Source organism: Bubalus bubalis, chromosome 9 (assembly GCF_019923935.1).
Source record: "Bubalus bubalis isolate 160015118507 breed Murrah chromosome 9, NDDB_SH_1, whole genome shotgun sequence".
Classification (NCBI taxonomy): domain Eukaryota; kingdom Metazoa; phylum Chordata; class Mammalia; order Artiodactyla; family Bovidae; genus Bubalus; species Bubalus bubalis.
The window spans coordinates 108,008,004-108,031,635 of NC_059165.1; the positions used below are offsets into that span (position 1 = coordinate 108,008,004).

A 23,632-nucleotide genomic window follows, 5' to 3' on the forward strand; every position below is an offset into this window, starting at 1 on the left:
CTCCCACCCCACCTCCTTAATAGTTCCCTCCTACTCCAATGATTGGAACCCAGTTTAGATTCTGAAAAACGCATAGGACTCCCATCGTCATGGCATTCATAGACAGGGCCCTGTATTGTTTCTGAACCAAGACCCACCTCCTGCTCCATCCCTGTGAAGGCCTCAGTTCTCTCAAGAGTGCTTTTCCTGCCTACTTCGCCTATCTATCTAGACTTGTATTATCTTTCCTGTAGGTTCTGGTTTGAGTTTGGGGCTTGCTTTTCATGCCATTTGTTCAAACTCCATTTCCTTCCTGATGAGCAGGGATTCCATTTTCAATGCCAAAGTTGATCTGCCAGTTGCAACAAGGAGAAGATCCCTGTATGGTGGAAAGAGAAATCCCTCAAGATACCTGCCTTGGTGAGTAAGTGACTGGGGGATTGGGCACAAGTGTCTTTATACATAAGCAGGTTGTGAGGAGTGTTTGAAAACTCTCCTAGAAATTCTGAGCCCTGTTGAAATGCTCAGGACCACCTGACAAGGCTCCTTGGTTATAATGGTTTTCTTTCATCAAGAAGGTCTTTGCCTTGACATTTTCCTTCTCATACCACTCCCTGCATTCTCTTTCCCTCCCCACCACCTTTTGTTTTGCAGCCTCACTCACTTCCTTCTATCACCTCTTGATCTTCATGTTATTTTTCCATCTGCATTTACACATGTTCATGTCTGACAGATTTTTTTTAACACTTTACACCTTCTGCCATATTTTGAATTTTTTTAAATAATTTTTTCATTTCATTTTTACCATCCACATATTTCAAAGTATTATTAACATTCCTTTGTCTCTGATTTCTTATTTTCTTGGTGACTAGATTGTCACGTCCCAGTATTATATATTCAGTCAGCTGTTGTTAACGTTACCCCTGTAGCCTTTCCAGGCCAGGGGTCAGCAAGCGCGGTGCTCCTGGTGGCTGCGGTGCATGGAGTCACAGGAGTCGAATGTGACTGACCACACAGCAGCACCACCACCAATGCAGAGTGTGGCATTAAGGATCATGGCTTGAATTCAGACATTCCGAATTTTGCCTTACCCTTACCACTGCTTACATGAGCTATGGGAAAGTTACCTACCTTCTCTGAGCCTCTTTTTTCTCACTCATTCATTTTCCATGCCATGAGCACAGTGATCTTTTTGAAACTCAGGTATTTATCCTGTACCTTAAGAGACTTCATTGTTTCTCCATTATCCATGGAGTAAAGAAAGATTCCTTAATATGACATTAAACTTACATCTTAGCCTGTCTTCATATCCCTTTATGGTCTCATCAGTGGCCACTTCCTCTTCAGCTCAGTGTTCTGGCTACATCTGCATACTCACTATCATTTGTGTGTTATTCCTTCAGCTTGAATCACCTTTTCTACCTTGTCCATTGGGAAACTATTTATCTTTCTTTTTTTTTTTTTTTTTAATTTTATTTTAATTTTAAACTTTACATAACTGTATTAGTTTTGCCAAATATCAAAATGAATCCGCCACAGGTATACATGTGTTCCCCATCCTGAACCCTCCTCCCTCCCCATTCCATCCTCTTTCAAGATCCATTTGTCCACCTAATACACCACTCTTATCTATAGATCTTTCTTATCTTTCCTACTTTCCTCAATTGTTTGCTTGCTCAGTCATGTCTGACTCTTTGAGACACTATGGACTGGCCTGCAAGCCTCCTCTGTCCATGGAATTTTCCAGGCAAGAATACTAGAGTGGGTTGCCATTTCATACTCCAGGGCATCTTCACAACCAGGGATTGAACCCATGTCCCTTGCATCTCCTGCATTGACAGGCAGAGTTGTTACCACTGCACCACCTGGGAAGCCCTCCTACTTCCCAGTCAGCATTAATTTTTCCATCATTTATGTTCATACAGCACTTTCTACATAGTTGGAGTACATTGATTATTGTATCTATCACAACGAATTGTAGTTATGTTTGTTAATTATTTTTCTAATAAGATTGTGCATATTTAAGGGAGAAGCCAGATCTTTGAATTCTGTTCCTCAAGCATCTGATATATTAGATTTAGTAATATTTAAAAAAAATTTTAAATTCTGTTTTAATTGAATTCATTACCTCTCTGATTAACTCAGTGCTGATGAGGCTCAAGTTACTCAATTCAGCCAGACCACTGCAGCTACATTATTTTTCAGATTCCATTCTGTCCTTCCTCGGATCCAAGCTGCCCATTTTACCAAATATTAACATTTTTGCCTTGTTATTATCTGTCTAAGAATTTATAGCACCTTCTGTTAGTAAATTCTTCTAGTTATTTAGTAACTGTATATTTGGCCTTACTGTGCTTAACCAAAATTTTAACTAATTCCAACTCAAATTCCCTTCTTTAGTCAATAAGCCCCCCCACATAGGTTTACTTTCTCCACAAATGACTTTAACAGGCCTTCTTTTTGACTCACAGGGTCCTCTTTTCTTTTTCTGTTGAAATCCAACCCACCTCTATTGTCTATCTTCCATTCTTTACCAATATTATTGATATTGGTATCCTCATTTTCTGAACCTCAAATCTGAATTATGCAGTTGAGTCTTCTCAGATCATGGAGAAATGAACTATTACTGTTTGGCCATTTATTTTTTTCCTATTATCATTGCTAATTACTCAGTATTTGTTCAATAAATGACTGAGTCTCAGGAATCCAGTAAGAGAGGAGAGGTCTCTTTTCATTTTCAAGGTTACCTGCCCTTCATAATAATTTTTCCAACTTGGTCACTCTGCTCATTCATTCTTTATTTTTTATCTAAGACATTCTAATTGTGTACTTATCTTGTACACAATAAAGAATTAACAAATCATCATAAGACATAGCTACTGCTCTCCTTGAACAAATATCTTTGAATTATTTCCACAAACTTTATATATGTAAGTTAAGTGATTGAATATTTTGAAAATATGTTTTGAAATTTGCAGAAAGAGGTGGATTATTTAGGCTTAAGTAATTGAGTTTTTGTAAATAAATAAGATTAGAGTAGTAGGGTAAATTTCTAGATGGATAGGGAAGATCATATTGTGAGAAAGAGTAAAAAGAGAGAAGGTACCTGGTTGATCCTTGGAAAATCTAAACTGCTAGGTTTCCCATGAATACCATTAAGAAAGATCTATATTCTTAAACAGATTTATAGCCTATATTTCATATTCTTATTTCAATAAAATATTTTTATTACTAAACCAGATAAACTTTATTAACATAGATAATCTATATTTTATTTAATTTGTATAGTTTATTTAAGCACATACAGTCACCTAATTAGTGATATAACTTTATTCTATTTTCAATCATGGATTGATAAAAGTAAGCCAGGTTTTAACTCAGAGTTTCTTAGAATCAGCTCAAGCTAAATCTTTTCACTTTAGAATGAGATCTGAGCTTGGGGCTTGGGCATACTTCAGAACGTCACATCTCTTGTAGACTTTTGTTAGTCTCAAAAGATCCCTGCCTTTACTTCTCTCAGATGGCAGTATCTTCATTGTCACTGTTAATTTGTCAACTGTATTCTCCCACACTACTCCTGTTTACTTCTCCTTCCATTCTATCCTGTTTTTCTCTAGATTCAAGTCCATATTTGAAATTATATGGTATCAAACTCTCTTCTAGCAGAGGAGCCACTATTCTGATTTATTCCAGGTTTCAAGATATGGCCTGAAATAGAAGCATTGCCTCGCAAACAGGACATTTCTTCAGGAGAAACATCTCAAGGAATAATAATGAAAAATTCCATTAAGTTGGACATCAAGTGTGGAGAAGCTTTGGAATTTGAGGGCAGGACACAACAAGAGCAACAGAAAAAAACTCTCAGGCAAATAGTAGCCTCACAGAAGAAAACCATCAGTAAAACTGGAGACCAGACAAGTCTTGAATTAGGGAAAGGTTTATTTATAAATACAGTTCTTATTAGACAACAAAATATTCCTACAGAAAGAGTACCCAGTATATATTATACTTTTGGGAGAGATTTTAAACAGAATTTTGATCTAATGAGATGTTTCCAGATTTACCCAGGAGAAAAACCTCATATTTACAATGAATGTGAAAAAAGCTTCAATCAGAGTCTTCATCTTATTGAACGCCAGAGAATTCATACTGGTGAGAAACCTTACAAATGTAATGAGTGTGGGAAAACCTTCAGCCACAGATCATCACTTCTTGCCCATCAGAGAATTCATACTGGAGAGAAACCTTACAAATGTAATCAATGTGAGAAAGCATTTAGTAGCAGTTCAACCCTTATCAAACATTTGAGAGTGCATACTGGAGAGAAACCCTATCAGTGTAAGGACTGTGATAAAGCTTTTAGCCAGTGTTCAACCCTCACTGTACATCAGAGAATTCATACTGGAGAAAAACTCTATAAATGTGGAGAATGTGAGAAGGCCTTCAATTGTAGAGCAAAGCTTCATAGACACCAACAAATCCATACAGGTGAGAAACCCTATAAATGCCGTGAATGTGGGAAAAGTTACAGCCAGTTTACATCCCTGGCTGAACATCAGAGGCTTCACACTGGAGAACAACTGTGTAAATGCTTGGAATGTGGGAGAACTTTCACTCGCATCTCAACCTTTATTGAACATCAGAGGATTCATACTGGACAAAAACCATATCAGTGTAATGAATGTGGGAAAGCCTTCAACCAGTATTCATCCTTTAATGACCATCGGAAAATTCATACTGGAGAAAAACTTTACACGTGTGGAGAATGTGGGAAAGCCTTTGGTTGCAAATCTAACCTTTATAGGCATCAGAGAATCCATACTGGAGAGAAACCGTATCAGTGTAATCAATGTGGAAAAGCTTTCAGCCAGTATTCATTCCTAACTGAACATGAGAGAATCCATACTGGAGAGAAACTCTATAAATGTATGGAGTGTGGGAAAGCCTACAGTTACAGATCAAACCTTTGTAGACACAAAAAAGTTCACAATAAAGAAAAACTCTATAAATGGAAAGAATATGGGGTCAGAGATTTCTTAGAGGAGATAAGCCTATAAGGTTTAATTCATCTCTGAAATAATTTAAGGGTTCTCATTGGAGAATAATCAGGAGAATAATAAATAGGGCACAGACTTCTAATAGATCAAGTCTTTTTTTTTACTTCTCTTAGAGAAAATATGCACGTTATCACTAAGTAATGGTAAAATTGACCAACGAATATTAAGAGCACTGCCTTGTCAAATTTTATAAGAACCAGTAAATTTAAGGTTTCTAAAAACATAAAAATTTTAAATTCACAGAAAATTGTAAAAGACCTAACTTAAAAAAATGAAAACAATGGAATATAAGTTTTATTTCTTTCATTAGACTTTGTTGTCTTTCTAACAAAAAGCTTCAATATGAATTTTCTTTTAAAGGCAGTCACTGAGCTATTAATAATGTGAATAAGTGTGGGGCCATATTTTCTAAAATGGCAGATAGACATAGGACATGCTCTCTTTCATAAAGAGAAGCTAAAGATAAGAAATTCTTTAAATTTAGATTTTCACATGGAAATAATTAAGCTCACTTTTCATGAACTGCCTCACCAGCGATTTATATTTATAAATATACCTGTATGTATATGTGTGTTAGTTGCTCAGTCGTATCTGACTCTTTGCAACCCTGTGGACTGTAGCTCACCAGGCTCTTCTGTCCATGGAATTCTCCAGGCAAGAATACTGGAGTGGGTAGCCATTCCCTTCTCCAGAGGATCTTCCTGATCCAGGCTGGGTCTCTTGCTTTGCAAGCATATTCTTTACTGTAGCCTGAGCCACCCGTGATAGACATAAATGTGTGTATGTATTCATGTGCACACAGAAAGAGTCTTGGTCTATAGTTTTTCAAAATTCTTTGATGATTAAAAAATGTGATTTTATTACTTTAGAATTTAGTTTTGAAAATTAAAATTTTACCCCATGGTGTCTCTTCCTTTTCTTTCCTTACATTATTTCTTAATTTGATATGATTCTACATTACTGAACAGTCTTAGAGAAGTTGGTGTAAACTGAAGCAAGTGGAGAGACTATCATGCAAATACTGTCTTGTGTGTTGCAAAAGGAATATATTTCCAGACTCTGATTATATACCTGGTAGCTTATTAAAACCAGGAGAGATTTTAATTTAGTTAGTTATAGCTTTTCATTTTAATTAATGAAAAAATTGAGCTTTTTGAGTACAATTAAGACTAGAAGCTAGATCTTCAGCTCTGGTTTTCTGTAATAATTATAGGTTAGTTTACAACTTCAGGCCCCAAGAGTCCAAGTCCCAAAACTATTTGTTTTGTAAACTGATTAGGCACAATTGCAGTAATTTAATCAGTTTTATTTTTATGTTTGGTAAGTTCCCTCAATTTTAACCCTAATAATTGACTTAGTCATGTTTTCCTTTTTTCTTATGAGTCCCTAGTTATACCTTCTTTTATAGTAACTGTACTTAAATCCTAAAAGCTAGCTATAGTCCAGATAGTGAAACTACATTTAGGGGGTTCACATATAAAATTGCCTTTTTGTTTATTTTTGTTACACATCTTTTAGGACTTCTTTTATGTAAAGTGATATATGAGTATCTTATTATTAAGCATTCTAGTTATGGGTATAAATTGGTTATCCAAAAACATTCCATGTTTTGCAGAAAAATGTCATTTTCCCCTGGGCCTACTTCCTTCAGTTATATTTATTTTCACAGTGGATATCATTCAAAACAACTGTTCTATTAATATGAAAATTAGCTAGAACCTACTCTGAGACATCTAAACTTTAAACTCAAGCATTCAGCATTTGACTTGTCTTAGCTCATTAGAAAGTGTTTTCCTGGGGATTCCCTGCTGGTCAAGTTTTTTAGAATGTGGTGCTTTCACTGCTGGGGCCCAGGTTCCTTCCCTGGTCAGGGAACTACAATCCTTCAAGCTGGGTGTCATGGTCAAAGAAAGTGAAGTGAGGTGGGGGGTGTTTCTTACATATTCAAGTATATTTATAAGGAAAATGGGGCTTCCCAGGTGGCATTAGTGGTAAAGAACCTGCCTGCCAATGCAGGAGACCTAAGAGATGTTCCCTGGGTTCGATCCCTGGGTTGGGAAGATTCCCTGGAGAAGGGCATGGCAACCCACTCCAGTGTTCTTGCCTGGAGAATCCCAGGGACAGGGGAGCCTGGTGGGTTCCAGTCCATAGGGTCGCAAAGAGTTGGACATGACGGAAGCAACTTAGCACATAAGGAAAATGAAGCTTTTAAACCTCAGTTTTTAACATCATATAGAGCCATTTGCAAGATATTCTAGATAAAAACCCATTTGATTACCCAATAGCAGTATCTACACATTATGCAGATTTTGGTCTCTAAATGCTATTCCTCACTAAAAGGAAGTAGGGTGCCTTGGAGAAATAGCTGATTCCGTATGTTTGGAACAGGGAAAATATAAGATATGTTTGGAACAGGGAAAATATAAGATATGCCTTGAATACTTTTTTTGTGAAACAACAAAAAAAAGAACTCAAAGACTAAAGGGATAATGTCAGAAGGATGTGAGGGCCAATTTAAAGGAGCTCCCACTAGTCAAATTTAGGACAATCTGAACATCAAAAAGAATAATCACAGCAATTGAATATAACATGCTAAATAAAATGATCCTATAATGAAACAATAGAGGAAAATAGAAAAGCTCTTTATATACTTATTTGGAGAATGTCCTCTCTTCATTGTACGTGGAGTGATAGATTTAGAAAAATCACCATTTTACAACCCTTAATGTAATTAAATTAGGCACATTCAATGGATGGAAAACCCCTATGACATGAAAAAAAAATTAAACATTATTTACACTGTGTCAAGATCACAGATACCAATTACAGAGGAAAGATATGCCTTTATAATGGAGAAATCTGGCTGTTAAACTGAGTTTCTCTACCAGTGGAACAAGCTGACATGTGACTCCTGATGAGATGCAGTATAAAGTAAACATGATCATCCTGTGATGTATTCTTGGGGGAAAAAAATGAAACTCTAATTAAATCTCTTATCTAGACTTTTCTTCCTGTTTACAAGAAATACAAGGAATAGAAGAACAAACCGAATTACATAGTGAAGAATTAGACAAGTCTAGAGTTTGAGTTATTGTACAGGATAGCTTGTCTGGACTTTTCAAGAAACCAATATAATAAAACAGGAGTGGAGTCACCTAGATTAAGAAACTTGAGATATAACCAAATGCAAGGTGTGATTCTTATTTGGCATCTGATTCAGAAAATCAAAACAACTGTAAGACATTTAGGGGGATATGGGGAAATACGAGGATAGAATGGGTTTTAGGTAATGTGGTATGTTTAATTTTCCTAGAGGTATGATGTTGATGATGTTGTTGAAGTGTGAAGGACAGTACCCTTCTTAGGAGATGCATGCCAAAGTTTTCAAATTTAAAGAGTCATGATGTTTGTAGCATATTTTTAAATAAATATGTAAAAAATTAGTCAGCTGTTGTTGAATCTTTGTGGAAGATATAGTATGTTCACTGGTCATTCTGTACACTTCTGTAAAAATTTTTAATAAAAAATTGAAGCAAAAATTTGATTGGAAAAGTGATGCATATGAAACTTCCAGTCAGTATTCTTCCTTTATATTCAAATTTCTGGTTTGAGTGTTTATCCTATATGGATGTGATCATTGGAGATAACTTAACCATCATTTGTTCTGGTTCCTCTTATAGAATAAGCACACAACACCTTATATCTCCTACTAAATATGACTAAAAATCTTAAAGAATGCATGGAACAGCGGCCTTAGGATCCTGAAAAGTAATGATGGTAGCAGCCAGATTTGGGAAGGAAACAAGATTTTGAAATAAGACCAGTCTGTTACTCTCAGGCATGTCTGTGGTGAGGACACGGGTGGTTGAGCAGACATTTAAGCCTCCCAGAGAGGACATTCATCTCTGGTCAGAGAACTGTTGGAAGAATCCTCCTTGCTTTTCATCTCTCACTTTTTGCTGCTTGGACCTGGAGGTAGGTATATCCATTATGTGTGTAGCAGAGAGGAGAACCTAAAGCCTTTGTATTTTAATCAAAAGACCAGAAGAGGAGTGGGCCCTGGAAGCTGGAAATTGTCAGGCTGGTGACAGAAAAGGAAACTCAGGAAAGTAATTTCATGAGGTTGTGTATATAACCCCAGACTCATCCCTAATCTTAATCCAGAATCTCATAATGTAGAATTGCACAAAGTGTAAAAATCAGGAAAATCTCAACAGTTCATAAGGAAAAAGACAACAGGCACTGCCCCAAGATGACACAAATTTTGGAATTATAAAAGCATTATAACAGTGTTTCCAAAAAATGTGACCATTCTTGAATGGAAACTTAAAAGTTCTCAGCAGGAAAATAGGTAATACATTAGAAGGAACCAAATGGAAATTTTAAAACTAAAAAATACAGTCACAAAATATACCAAAACAAAAACCACTGGACATACTTAGCCTCAGAATAGAGATGACAGCGAAAAGAGTCCATAACGGAAGACAGACTGACACAGATCCAAACTGAACTAGAAAGGGGAAAAAGACATGTATCAATTGATGCAGAAAAAATTTTGACAGTATTTATGATAAAAACTAAGAAAATCAGAAATAAAAGAGAAATTAACCTAATAAAGGGCATCTACCAAAACCCCACAACTAACATCCTGCTTAATGGTGATCAGCTGAATGATGTTAAGGTCAGGGACAAGTCATGATGTCCACTCTGAACACTCCTAACCAATCCTTGCTAATGCAATCAGCCTAAAAAAAAGAAAACACAGTTTATAAAGGAAGAAATTAAATGGCCTCTGTTTAAAGATGACATGATTGTCCTCTTAGAAAAACCCAAGGAATCAACAAAAAAAAAGCTCTTAGAACTGAGTTTAACAAGGTCAGAAGATATTAGGTTAACATGCAAAAGTTTCTGCATTTGTGTACTAGCAGTGAATCAGGATTCCCTGGTGGCTCAGTGGTAAAGAATCTGCTTGACAATACAGAAGACAGATTTGATCCCTGGGCCGAGAAGATCCCCTGGAGAAGGAAATGGCTACCCACTCCAGTAGTGTGAAATGGGAAATCCTGTGGGCAGAGGAGCCTTGCAAGTGAGAGTCCATTGGGTCACAAAAGAGTCACACATGACTAAACAACAACAAAAGAACAATTAGAAAATAAATTTAAGCAATATACACCATTTGCTGTACTCTGGAAAGTAAAAAGGAAGTGGAAAGTAAAGAAATACATAGCTACAAATATGCAAATGTGTAGGATCTCTATACTGCAAAAAAAAAGCCCACCAGGCTCCTAGCCATTCCCTTCTCCAGGGCATCTTCCTGACCCAGGGATCAAACGCAGGTCTCCTGCATTGCAGGCAGATTCTTTACCCTCTGAGCCATCAGAGAAGCACCATACTGCAAATTACAAAATGTTAATGAATGACGTAAAAAAGATGAATTACGGAGACATATGTTTACAAGTGAGAAGACAATATAGCTAGTATGGCAATTCTCATCAATTTATTCTACAGATTTAACACAATTCCAGTAAAAATTTCATTAGGATATTTTTTCTGTAGCTAGAAGGCTGATTCTAAAATTTAGGTGGCATTGAAACATGTGTAATATCATGTATGAAGAAAAAAAAAGAAAAAGAAAAAAAGAAAAGAGAAAAAAAAAGTTATTGAAGAGAAAAAAAAAAAAAAGCAAAGGAAGTAGGGTAGCCAAAACAATTTTGAAAAAGCAGAATAAAGTTAAAGGACTCAAAATACTCAACTTTAAGCTACAGTAATAAAGACAATGATATTGGTGAAGGAATAGATACGTAGATTAATGGGACAGAAAGTGAGTCCAGAAATAGACTGGTTAAACAGATGGTGGCACATCCATATATTCGAATCAGTTCAGTTCAGTTGCTCAGTTGTGTCTGACTCTTTACAATGTCATGGACTGCAGCACACCAGGCCTCCCTGTCCATCACCAATTCCCAGAGCTTCCTCAAACTCATGACCATCAAGATGGTGATGCCATCCAACCATCTCACCCTCTGTTGTCCCTTTCTCCTCCTGCCTTCTATCTTTCCCAGCATCAGGGGCTTTTTCAGTGAGTCACCTCTTCCCATCAGGTGGCCAAAGTATTGGAGCTTCAGCTTTAGCATCAGTCCTTCCAGCGGATATTCAGGACTGATTTCCTTTAGGATTGACTGCTTTGATCTTCTTGCCATCCAAGGGACTCTCAAGAGTCTTCTTCAACACCGCAGTTCAAAAGCATCAGTTCTTCAGCACTCAGCTTTCATTATAGTCCAACTCTCACGTTCATACATCACTACTGGAAAAACCATAGCTTTGACTAGACAGACCTTTGTCAGCAAAGGAATTTCTCTACTTTTTAATATGCTATCTAGGTTTGTCATAGCTTTTCTTCCAAGGAGCAAGCATCTTAATTTCATGGCTACAGTCACCATCTGCAGTGATTTCGGAGCCCAAGAAAATAAAGTCTGTCACTGTTTCCATTGATTCCCCATCTATTTGCCATGAAGTGATGGGACCGGATGCCATGATCTTAGTTTTTTGAATGTGGAGGTTTAAGCCAGTTTTTCACTGTCCTCTTTCACTTTCATCACGAGGCTGTTTAGTTCCTCTTCACTTTCTGCCATAAGGGTGGTATCATCTGTTTATCTGAGGTTATTGGTATTTCTCCCAGCATTTGTGATTCCAGCTTGTGCTTCATCCAGTCTGGCATTTCGCATGATGTACTCTGCATATAAGTTAAATAAGCAGGGTGACAATATACAGCCTTGACGTACTCCTTTCCCAATTTGGAACCAGTCCATTGTTCCATGTCTGGTTCTAACTGTTGCTTCTTGACTTGCCTACAGGTTTCTCAGGAGACAGGTAAGGTGCTCTGGTATTCCCATCTCTTTAAGAATTTTCCACAGTTTGTTGTGATCCAAACAATCAAAGACTTTGGCATAGTCAATAACGCAGGAGTAGATGTTTATCCAGAACTCTCTTGCTTTTTCTATGATCCATCAGACATTGGCAATTTGGTCTCTGGTTCCTCTGCCTTTTCTAAATCCAACTTGAACATCTGGAAGTTCTCGGTTGAAGCCTGAGAACTGTTGAAGCCTGTCTTGGAGAATTTTGAGCATTACTTTGCTAGCATGTGAGATGAGTGTGATTGTGCAGTAGTTTGAACATTCTTTGGCATTGCCTTTCTTTGGGATTGGAATGAAAACTGCCCTTTTCCAGTCCTGTGGCCATTGCCGCATTTTCCAAATTTTCTGTCATATTGAGTGCAGCACTTTCACAGCATCATCTTTTAGGATTTGAAATAGCTCAACTGGGATTCCATCACTTCCACTAGCTTTGTTCATAATGATGCTTCCTAAGGCCCCCTTGTCCTTGTACTCCAGGATGTCTGTCTCTAGGTGAGTGATCACACCATTGTGGTTATTTGGGTCATGAAGATCTTTTTTGTACAGTTCTTCTGTGTATTTTTCCCACCTCTTCTTAATATCTTCTGCTTCTGTTAGGTTCATCCGTTTCTGTCTTTTGTTATGCCCATCTTTGCATGAAATGTTCCCTTGGTCTCTATTTTCTTGAGGAGATCTCCAGTCTTTCCCATTTTATCGTTTTCCTCTATTTCTTTGCATTGATCACTGAGGAAGGCTTTCTTATTTCTCCTTGCTTTTCTTTGGAACTCTGCATTCAGATGGATATAGCTTTCCTTTTCTCCTTGCCTTTTGCTTCTCTTCTCTGCTATTTGTAAGGCCTCCTCAGACAACCATTTGGCCTTTTTGCATTTCTTTTTCTTGGGGATGGTTTTGATCACAGTCTTCTGTACAATATTACAAACCTCTGTCCATAGTTCTTCAGGCACTCTGTCTATCACATCTAATCCCTTAAATCTATTTGTCACTTCTACTGTATAATTGTAAGGGATTTGATTTAGATCATACCTGAATGATCTCCCTATGCAGGTCTCCCTAAAAAGTAGTGGTTTTCCCTACTTTCTTCAATTTAAGTCTGAATTTGGCAATAAGGTGTTCATGGACTGTGCCACAGTTAGTTCCCGGTCTTGTTTTTACTGACTATATAGAGCGTCTCCATCTTTGGCTGCAAAGAACATAATCAGTCTGATTTTGGTGTTGACCATCTGGTGATGTCCATTGTAGAGTCTTCTCTTGTGTTGTTGGAAGAAGGTGTTTGCTAAGACCAATGTGTTCTCTTGGTAAACTCTGTTAGACTTTGCCCTGCTTCATTTTGTACTCTAAGGCCAAACTTGCCTGTTACTCCAGGTATCTCTTGACTTCCTACTTTTGCATTCCAGTCCCCTGCAATGAAAAGGACATCTTTTGGGGGCGTTAGTTCTAGAAGGTCTTGTAGGAAAGTCTTCATAGAACCATTCAACTTCAGCTTCTTCAGCATTACTGGTTGGGCCATAGACTTGGATTACTGTGATATTGAATGGCTTGCCTAGGAAATGAACAGAGATCATTCTGTCATTTTTGAGACTGCATCCAAGTACTGCATTTCAGACTCTTGTTGACTATGAGGGCTACTCCATTTCTTCTAAGGGTTTCTTGCCCACAATAGTAGATATAATGGTCATCTGAGTTAAATTCACCCATTCCAGTCCATTTTAGTTAACTGATTCCTAAAATATCGATGTTCACTCTAGCCATCTCCTGTTTGACCACTTCCAATTTACCTTGATTCATGGACCTAACATTCCATGGTCCTGTGCTATATTACTCTTTACAGCATCGAACTGTACTTCCATCACCAGTCAGACACACAATGGGATGTTGTTTTTGCTTTGATCAGCCTCTTCATTCTTTCATGAGCTATTTCTCCACTCTTCTGCAGTAGCATATATTAGACTATCACTTAGCAATAAAAAGATATGAACTGTTGATACATTCTGCGTTGAAGAATGTCAGAGGCATTATGCTATGAAAGAGAAACCTGACACAGAGCTTATATGCTTTGATTTTATTTATATGGCTCTATGTAAAGACCAAAAACTAGAAACACAGAGACTAGATCTGTGGTTGCCAGGGACCACAGATAAGATAAGCAGAAGGTTTGACTATGAAAGAACAACACAAGAGAGTTTTCTTGGGGACAGAATTGTTATACCTGTTTGTAGGACTTGCACAGATCTGTAGTGTGAAAATGTTAGAACTCATGAAACTCTACATTAAGAAAATGCAAACTTCTTATATGTAAATTTTAAACATAGTTTTTTAAAAATAAGATAAACATTTGTGTCTGTTCAGGACCTGTGTGTTTGTATGTGTCTGCATGATGTTGCATTAAACTGTGGATGAACCACAGAGGAGCCTATCATAAGAGGCAGTTTAAGGCCAAAGAGATGAATGTTGTGCCTGAGTTAATAAGATGAAAGCAACCGAATCAAGGGGGGATACTCACCACTATACTGAGGAGGAGTGAGCCAAAAACCTAGACTGGGATAACAGTTGAACCACATTTAAAACACAGGAGCAACCATGTTCATCATGGATAAAGCTGCTCCCTCTGGAAAGGAAATTGGTCTCTTAGGGTCAGCACAACAGTGTCTGTATAGGGCAAAGAAGCAATCCGATCCCACCTACAACCAGTGAAGAGATGAGCTAGCAAGTGTGATGAAACCCAGGGAAGAATTTGCTCCCAGAGGAAAAGAAAAGAAATACCACTCTCCCTGGGTCTGGGAACCCAGTACAAAAAAATGTTTATAGGATTAAAGGCTATCCCAAGCAGTGTAACTGCATATTAGTCGTCAACCTGACATCAATGTGAATATCCTCCTATTGATATAGAATTTATGTGTGAGCTCAATCATTCAGTCATGTCCAACTCTACAACTGTATGAACTGTAGCTTGCCAGGCTCCTCTGTCCATAGAATTTTCCAGTCAAGAATACTGGAGTGAGTTGCCATTTATTTCCCCAGGGAATCTTCCCAACCCAGGGATCAAACTTGTGTCTCTTATGTCTCCTGGATTAGCAGATAGATTCTTTACCACTGAGCCACCAAGGAAGCCCTTATGGACTATAAGATTGTAACCTGTCAGGCTTCTCTGTCCATGGGATTCTCCTGGCAAGAATGCTGGAATGGGTTGCCACTTCTTCCAGGAGGTCTTCCTGACCCAGGGTTGAACCTGCATTTCTTGCATTGGCAGGTGGATTCTTTACCACTGTGCCACCTGGGAAGCCCTGCCCTCCCCACCAACCCCCTGCCAAATGTATATGGCTCTGTAACTTAGGCTCCAAATTAGTAGTGATGATACCTGTGCTGTAATGAACTGCATGTTTATCATATTGAGCAGTTCAGTTCAGTTCAGTCGCTCAGTCGTGTTCGACTCTTTGCGACCCCATTAATCACAGCACGCCAGGCCTCCCTGTCCATCACCAACTCCCAGAGTTCATTCAAACGGACACCCATCGAGTCAGTGATGCCATCCAGCCATCTCATCCTCTGTCGTCCCCTTCTCCTCCTGCCCCCAATCCCTCCCAGCATCAGAGTCTTTTCCAATGAGTCAACTCTTCGCATGAGGTGGCCAAAGTACTGGAGCTTCAGCTTTAGCATCATTCCCTCCAAAGAATACCCAGGGCTGATCTCCTCAGAATGGACTGGTTGGATCTCCTTGCAGTCCAAGGGACTCTCAGGAGTCTTCTCCAACACCACAGTTGAAAAGCATCAATTCTTCATCGCTCAGCTTTCTTCACAGTCCAACTCTCACATCCATACATGACCACTGGAAAAACCTTGACTAGACGGACCTTTGTTGGCAAAGTAATGTCTCTGCTTTTCAATATGCTATCTAGGTTGGTCATAACTTTCCTTCCAAGGAGTAAGCGTCTTTTAATTTCATGGCTGCAGTCACCATCTGCAGTGATTTTGGAGCCCAGAAAAATGAAGTCTAACACTGTTTCCACTGTTTCCCCATCTATTTCCCATGAAGTGATGGGACCAGATGCCATGATCTTCATTTTCTGAATGTTGAGCTTTAAGCCAACATTTTCACTCTCCACTGTCACTTTCATCAAGAGGCTTTTTAGTTCCTCTTCACTTTCTGCCATAAGGGTGGCATCATCTGCATATCTAAAGTTCTTGATATTTCTCCCAGCAATCTTGATTCCAGCTTGTGCTTCTTCCAGCTCAGCGTTTCTCATGATGTACTCTGCATATAAGTTAAATAAGCAGGGTGACAATATACAGCCTTGACGTACTCTTTTCCTATTTGGAACCAGTCTGTTGTTCCATGTCCAGTTCTAACTGTTGCTTCCTGACTTGCATATAGTTTTCTCAAGAGGTGGGTCAGGTGGTCTGGTATTCCCATCTCTTTCAGAATTTTCCACAGTTTATTGTGATCCACACAGTCAAAGGCTTTGGCATAGTCAATAAAGCAGAAATAGATGTTTTTTTGGAACTCTCTTGCTTTTTCCATGATCCAGCGGATGTTGGCAATTTGATCTCTGGTTCCTCTGCCTTTTCTAAAACCAGCTTGAACATCAGGAAGTTCACGGTTCACGTGTTGCTGAAGCCTGGCTTGGAGAATTTTGAGAATTGCTTTACTAGCGTGTGAGATGAGTACAATTGTGCGGTAGTTTGAGCATTCTTTGGCATTGCCTTTCTTTGGGATTGGAATGAAAACTGACCTTTTCCAGTCCTGTGGCCAGTCTTTCACGCAAAGATGGGCTCAAAAAAGGACAGAAATGGTATGTACCTAACAGAAGCAGAAGATATTAAGAAGAGGTGGCAAGAATACACAGAAGAACTATACAAGAAAGATCTTCACGACCCAAATAATCACAATGGTGTGATCACCAACCTAGAGCCAGACATCCTGGAATGCGAAGTCAAGTGAGCCTTAGGAAGCATCACAATGAAAAAGCAAGTGGAGGTGATGGATTCCAGTTGAGCTATTTCAAATCCTGAAAGATGATGCTGTGAAAGTGCTGCACTCAATATGACAGAAAATTTAAAAAGCTCAGCAGTGGCCACAGGACCGGAAAAGGTCAGTTTTCATTCCAATCCCAAAGAAAGGCAATGCCAAAGAATGCTCAAACTACCACAAATTGCAGTCATCTCACATGCTAGTAAAGTAATGTTCAAAATTCTCCAAGCCAGGCTTCAACAGTATGTGAACTATGAACTTCCAGATGTTCAAGCTGAATCTAGAAAACACAGAGAAATCAGAGATCAAATTGCCAATATCTGTTGGATCTTCAAAAAAGCAAGAGAGTTCCAGAAAAACATCTATTTCTGCTTTATTGACTATTCCAAAGCCTGTGACTGTGTGCATCACAGCAAACTGTAGAAAATTGTGAAATAGATGGGAATACCAGACCACCTGACCTGCCTCCTGAGAAATCTGTATGCGAGTCAGGAAGCAACAGTTAGAACTGGACATGAAACAACAGACTGGTTCCAAATCAGGAAAGGAGTACATCAAGGCTGTATATTGTCACCCGGCTTACTTAACTTATATGCAGAGTACATCATGAGAAACACTGGGTTGGATGAAGCACAAGCTGCAATCAAGATTGCCAGGAAAAATATCAATAACTGCAGATATGCAGATGACACCACCCTTATGGCAGAAAGTGAAGAAGAACTAAAGAGCCTCTTGATAAAAATGAAAGAGGAGAGTGAAAATGTTGGCTTAAAACTCAACATTCAGAAAACTAAGATCATGGCATCCGGTCCCATCACTTCATGGCGAATAGATGGGGAAACAGTGGAAATAGTGACCATCTATTTTTTTAGGCTCAAAAATCACTGCAGATGGTGACTGCAGCCATGAAATTAAAAGACACTTACTCCTTGGAAGAAAAGTTATGACCAATCTAGATAGCATATTAAAAAGCAAAGACATTCCTTTGCCAACAAAGGTCCATCTAGTCAAAGCTATGGTTTTTCCAGTAGTCATGTATGGATGTGAGAGTTGGACTATGAAGAAAGGTGAGTGCTGAAGAATTGATGCTTTTGAACTGTGGTGTTGGAGAAGACTCTTGAGAGTCCCTTGGACTGCAAGGAGACCCAACCAGTCCATCCTAAAGGAAATAAATTCTAGAATATTTGTTGGAAGGACTGGTGCTGAAGCTGAAGCTCCGATATTTTGGCCACCTGATGTGAAGAACTGACTCATTTGAAAAGACCCTGATGCTGGGAAAGATTGAAGGCAGGAGAAGGGGACGACAGAGGATGAGATGGCTGGATGGCATCAGTGACTCAATGGACATGAGTTTGAGTTAAACTCCAGGAGTTTGTGATGGACAGGGAGGCCTGGCATGCTGCAGTCCATGGGGTCTCGAAGAGTGGGACACGACTGATCGACTGAACTGAACTGAATATTAGGGGGGAGAATTTCAAATCATTTTTTAAATAAATTGTTCTATTCATGAAGATAAAAGGATAATGTTACCAACAAGAGATACAGTTAGAAATCTGTATGCCCTTATGAGATGTCAAAGTAGTAAAATAGCTTATTTTTTTTAAAAGACAGTCAAAAATTGATAAAACTGCAAGGAGAAATAGAAAAATCCACAATCAGTGGGAGGTATTAAGACAACTTTCTATCTAGTTAATGGAACAAGAAGAAAACTAAATCAAAATACAAAATATTTGAATAATAAATTAACAAATTTGACTTAACAGACATATATAAATACTGCATTCAACAGTTACCAGTGCATATTCTTTAAAGCACATGTGCAGTTCTTTAAAAAAAAAAATTGACATCATGGGCCATGATGTAGTTTCAAAGGATTGAAATATTTCCCAAAATAGTTTTCTGATCATAATAAAATAAGCTAGAAATCTATAACAATCCATAACCAGAACATCCTGTGCATGCTGTGTGCTAAGTTGCTTCAGTTGTGTCTGACTCTTTGCGACCCCATGGACTGTAGCCCATCAGGCTCCTCTGTCCATAGGATTCTCCAATCAAAATTACCAAAGTGGGTTGCCATGCACTCCTTAGACGATTACCTAATGTTTGGAAATTCAGCAACATGCTTAAAATAACCTTTAGGTAAAAGAGAAAGTCACATTGGAAGTTAGAAACTATTTGGAATGAAATGACAAAAATGTATGAAATATCAAAATATTTAGGGCACAGCTAAAGCTCTAGAGAGAGAAATTGATAGCCACAATTGCATAGGATTTTTAAAAAGATGGAAAATCAGTGATCTAAGTGTTCACCTAAAGAAACTAGAAGAATCTTATTTGAACCCAGGCATTGGTTGCTTCAGTGTGCCGTAGGGGCACTCACGCATTGTGTAATCTTTATGTGTATTTGAGGTTAATCCCTGAGGAGCCCCCATAGATGAAGCAACAGCTGTGTGGGGTCATGAGGTTCAGGGAGAACAGGCTACATAGCCTCTAAATGGAAGTGTACTGTGTTCCCCTAGGTTAAGAATGCACAGTGGAGTATAAACCCCTGGGTATGACCATGGCACGGCTGCTCTGTGCATGGTAATGAAGGACTCACAGGGTGCCTAGAGGAGGGAGTGGTGGCCGAATCCTCTGTAATGACATCATTTGGTTCCTGCTAACCATTTATCAACATCCTTCAGAAAGCACAGACTGGGCCTTCCTTACTACTTCTTCTACAACCCAGGGCCTGTTTTCTAAAACAACCTCACTGGGCTATCCAGTTATGAATTACCTGTGCCAATACTTAGTTCCTGCTTACCCAAAGCCTCTTAACTCTCCACTTCTAACATAGACTGTCACACACACCCATCCCAAGTTTCTCTTTCCCATTTAAAATAACTAACGGTACTATAAAAACAGAGTCAAAACAAATTACCGCAAAGAACGAGAAATGCTGTGCATTCCTAAGCCACGTACAACCTCTGTACAAATTAATGTCTTCTTTTTTTCATATAGACCATTTTTTTAAATTTGTGGACCATTTTTAAAAATGAAATGACTATTTCATTTCAAATAGTTTCTAGCTTCCATATTTATTGGCTGTGGTGGGTCTTCGTTGCTGCATGCAGACTTCCTCTAGTTGCAGCGAGTAGGGGCTTCTCTTTGCTGCAGTGCCCGGGTTTTCTTGATGTGGTGGCCTCTCTTGTTGTGGAGCATGGGCCTTAGGTGTGCATGATTCAGTCGTCGCAGCTTACAGGTTCAGGAATTGCAGCTTGCAGGCTCTAGAGCGTGGGCTCAAGTTGTTGCACAGGCTTGGTTGCCATGCGGCTCATGGGGTCTTCCTGGAGCAGTGACGAAACCCGTGTCCCCTGCATTGCCAGGCAGATTCTTAACCACTGGGCCACCAGGGAAGCCCCCAAACTAATACCATTTCTGATTGTTTCCTCTCCCCAGCGCTGTGTACAAATTGCCTGATTCCTACTTGGTCAGGGTAGCAGAAGAAATCACCTCTTCTGCCCTTCAACCTTCCTCTTCCCCAGTATCTGCTAATATCAAAGAGGGCCAGAGAGAATGCACTTTTCTTTAAAAGTGGAATCCTGATTGTAAGTAGGATTACCAAATTTAGCAAATAAAAGTACAGGATTCTCAGTTAAGTGTGAGTTTCAGAGAAACAATAAATAACTTTTAGTTGAAGTGTGTCTTTTTTTTTTTTTTTTTAGCTGTGCTTGATCTTTGTTGCTGTGTTGGCTTTTCTCTAGTTGGGGCGAGCAGGTGCATATTCTAGTTCATATTGTGGTGGCTTTTCGTGTTGCAGAGCACAGGCTGCAGGGCACGTGGGCTTCAGTAGTTGCAGCAGGTGGGCCCCAGAGCACAGGCTCATGACTTGTGGCCCACAGGCTTAGCTGCTTCATGGCATGTGGGATCTTCCCAGACCAGGGGTTGAACCTGTGTCTCCTGCATTGGTAGGCAAATTCGTTACCACTGAGCCACCAGGGAGGTTCCCCATACTTATACTAAAAAGTTCAGTGCTGTTTTTCCGAATTTAAAATTTAACTCAACATCTAGTATTTTTTTTTTCCTGGAAACCCAATTATAGGAGAGAAGGGGTTGTAATCAGGGAGGAGGGAGTGTCTGGAGATACTTCACCTCCACTTTGAACTAAAGGTTGACTTGGGAGCCTTTTGCTAAGTTATGTTTCCTGGAGAACTGACTCCATGGGGAGCCGGGAGAGGGATCGGTCCTTATGGGTGCCTCTTGCTGTTCATGGGATCCCTCCTTGGCTCACTGCATACTGGTCCCTCCAGACCTTTTGGATTTGCAAGGGCAGTACATCCTTCTGTCTGCTCAAGTTTAAGCTGGGAATGGAGGACAAGTATAGTCAAGGTAACAAGCAAACACAGGCATGATATGCAAAAACACAGACGTTTTTACTTTAATAAGTTATAAAATCAAGGAGCCAAATTTTACTCTACAGAAAACAAATGTATTGATTGCTGTCATCAGAGAGATAAAAACACTGTGATTGAGTTCAGCACCAGAATAACCCATGCGACAGCTGCCTGTCAGACAGGGAGTACATAGTCAAAATGCTTCATCTGATACTTTGCTATTGAGCACCATTTGTATACTCCAGACAAACAAAAAACCTTAAAGTACACATGAAAGGCTTATACATGAAATTCCATGGGTTTTCCAAAAGGAGTAGATCAGAGAGCCAGGTCCCAAAACTCTAGCGGAGTCTTCCACAAACATGAAGTGACTCTTGGGCCCCTCAGCTGACTTTCCAGAGGAGTGGACAAAGAGGACCTCTGAATCTCAACCTGGTATTAGGAAACCTTAGCTCAAAGATGGCCTCTGCCTCCCCCAGGCTCTCTGGAAGCCTCTCTGGAAGCTCAGGACTGTTGCTAAGCCAGCTGTCCAACCTCCTTAAGCTCAGTGGAAACTTACAGTGTCTCAGAGCAGGTGAACACTGCCTTCTTGGAGAGACCTCTGAGGACCATCTAATCCAGAGAACTCTGGATATATGGCCCAAGGCATTAAGTATGGCATGTTGAGCCATGCCCATGTGGTCTATAGTTCCCAGAGGGCATCTTTCTTCCTCCTGCAAAAGACAGATCCCCCTGGGAGTGTCCCACCTGGGGTTCTCCCCAAAGGCTTCCAGCCCCCAAGACACACAGCCCTGCTTTGCTGAGATTCGAGAATGGAGTGTTCCCATCCTGTGGCTTCCAAGAAAGGTAAAGTGAGTAATACTCTGGCTAAGGCTAGTCCAGAGCTTCCTCAACATTCTAGAACAGACCCAAGCCAGCACTGCCCAGCCCTTTAGTCTGTGAGGAGCACCAGTTGCCATGCATTCAGCCAATGGAGGAAAGCTATGGGGCTATTTCCTAATAATAGAGAGGTGGGGTTGCAGAAGTGCTTCACACTACATCTTGTTAAAGAAGTGATACTAATGATATATATTCAGAAATATTTCCTCCAGTTTGGTTCTTAGGAGCCAGCAAGCTCCTAAGAGGACATGTATGAGAAAGTGTGGAACGTGGTAGCAGAGGGGAGGGAGGCGGGCTGTGCTGGGGAGACGGGGGGGCTGGTCCTCAGCCGTGTGATGGCCCAGCATCATCCCACATGTCCCCCACTGTTTCCTAGAACCTTAACCTGTCCCTAGACACACACACATACACGCACACACATGCATGGGTTCAGATAAAGGTATTTAGCACCTCAAAACTCAAAAAGTAAACATCGTGGTGTTATCTTGAGCCTCAGTATTTTCATCCACAGAATGGGGAATGGAACAAGAAAGAGCTCTCTAAGATCTATGACTGGTGAGAATACAAAGTCTTTAAAACTTTCCTGGATGTGAAAAGCTTAAGAATTACATGTCAGGCTAGGCCTGGCTAAGAAGCTAATGTGCTTGGTTCCTGTAATTTCAGGAAGTTTAAGCTACATGTTCACACACAGAAAAACGAGCCCTGACCACTCACTGGATTTTCCAGCAGAGTGCATGCCTCCCTCATCCTTCCAGTGACTTGAGGAAGCAGAGAGTGTCTCTGGGGAGCCCCAGGCCTGAGGCCAGGCTGGCCAGAGGTGACAAGCAAGGCCAAGGTTAGTGAAAAGAGAGAGGTGTGAGAGCCTGGGAGTGCCAGCTGGTGACCACACTCATCCACACCACCTGCCTCACCACCTCCAGTACTGGAGTTTGCTGGAATTCATGACCTCCACTTCACTGCATTCGTCTTAATGACTGGTCACTTAGTAAATAAATCACTGTTTCTTCTAAGAGCCCCATGGGTCTTGTACCTCAACCTGGAGGTTGGGAGGAACTGTCCTGCGTCTCCAGCAGGGTTGTCACCGCAAGGAAAAGATTCGCAGTCACTGCTCAGAAACTTGGGGCAAAGGTTTTTTCTGTCCCTCCTGCTGTCCCTCATTGATGGGAGGTATAGAGCCTCCATATTCCTCTCTACCCCACACCCAACCCCTGTTGGTTCTAAGTACAGGACTTAGAACATTCCAGGACTAGGAAACATAGGTACCAACCTAGTTGCCACATGCTTACAACTATATGTGTGTGCGTGTGTGTGTGTGTGTGTATATAATGTAAATATAGCTATATATTTACATTATTCTCCTTCTTTGTTTCCTCAAAACCTTTTGGAGTCAGGAATCTGACTTCATCTCCACAACACAGGAGTTGCCATGGAATATCTCTATAAGCAAGAAAAAAAAAGCTATTGA

At 39.8% G+C, this 23,632-nt stretch overlaps 1 protein-coding gene across 2 annotated transcripts in view; it reads left to right on the plus strand.

Annotated features, from left to right (window-relative positions):
* The window catches only part of ZNF354C (zinc finger protein 354C), a 51,538-nt gene extending 42,963 nt beyond the window's left edge, over positions 1–8,575 (plus strand). For both annotated transcript variants that reach the window (XM_025294061.3, XM_025294064.3), the window contains exons 4-5: positions 304–399; positions 3,673–8,575. In XM_025294061.3, coding sequence (XP_025149846.3) covers positions 304–399; positions 3,673–5,036 — 1,460 coding nt within the window. In that variant the 3' untranslated portion in view covers positions 5,037–8,575. The remainder of the gene's footprint in view (positions 1–303; positions 400–3,672) is intronic.
* The last annotated feature ends 15,057 nt before the right edge of the window (positions 8,576–23,632 follow it).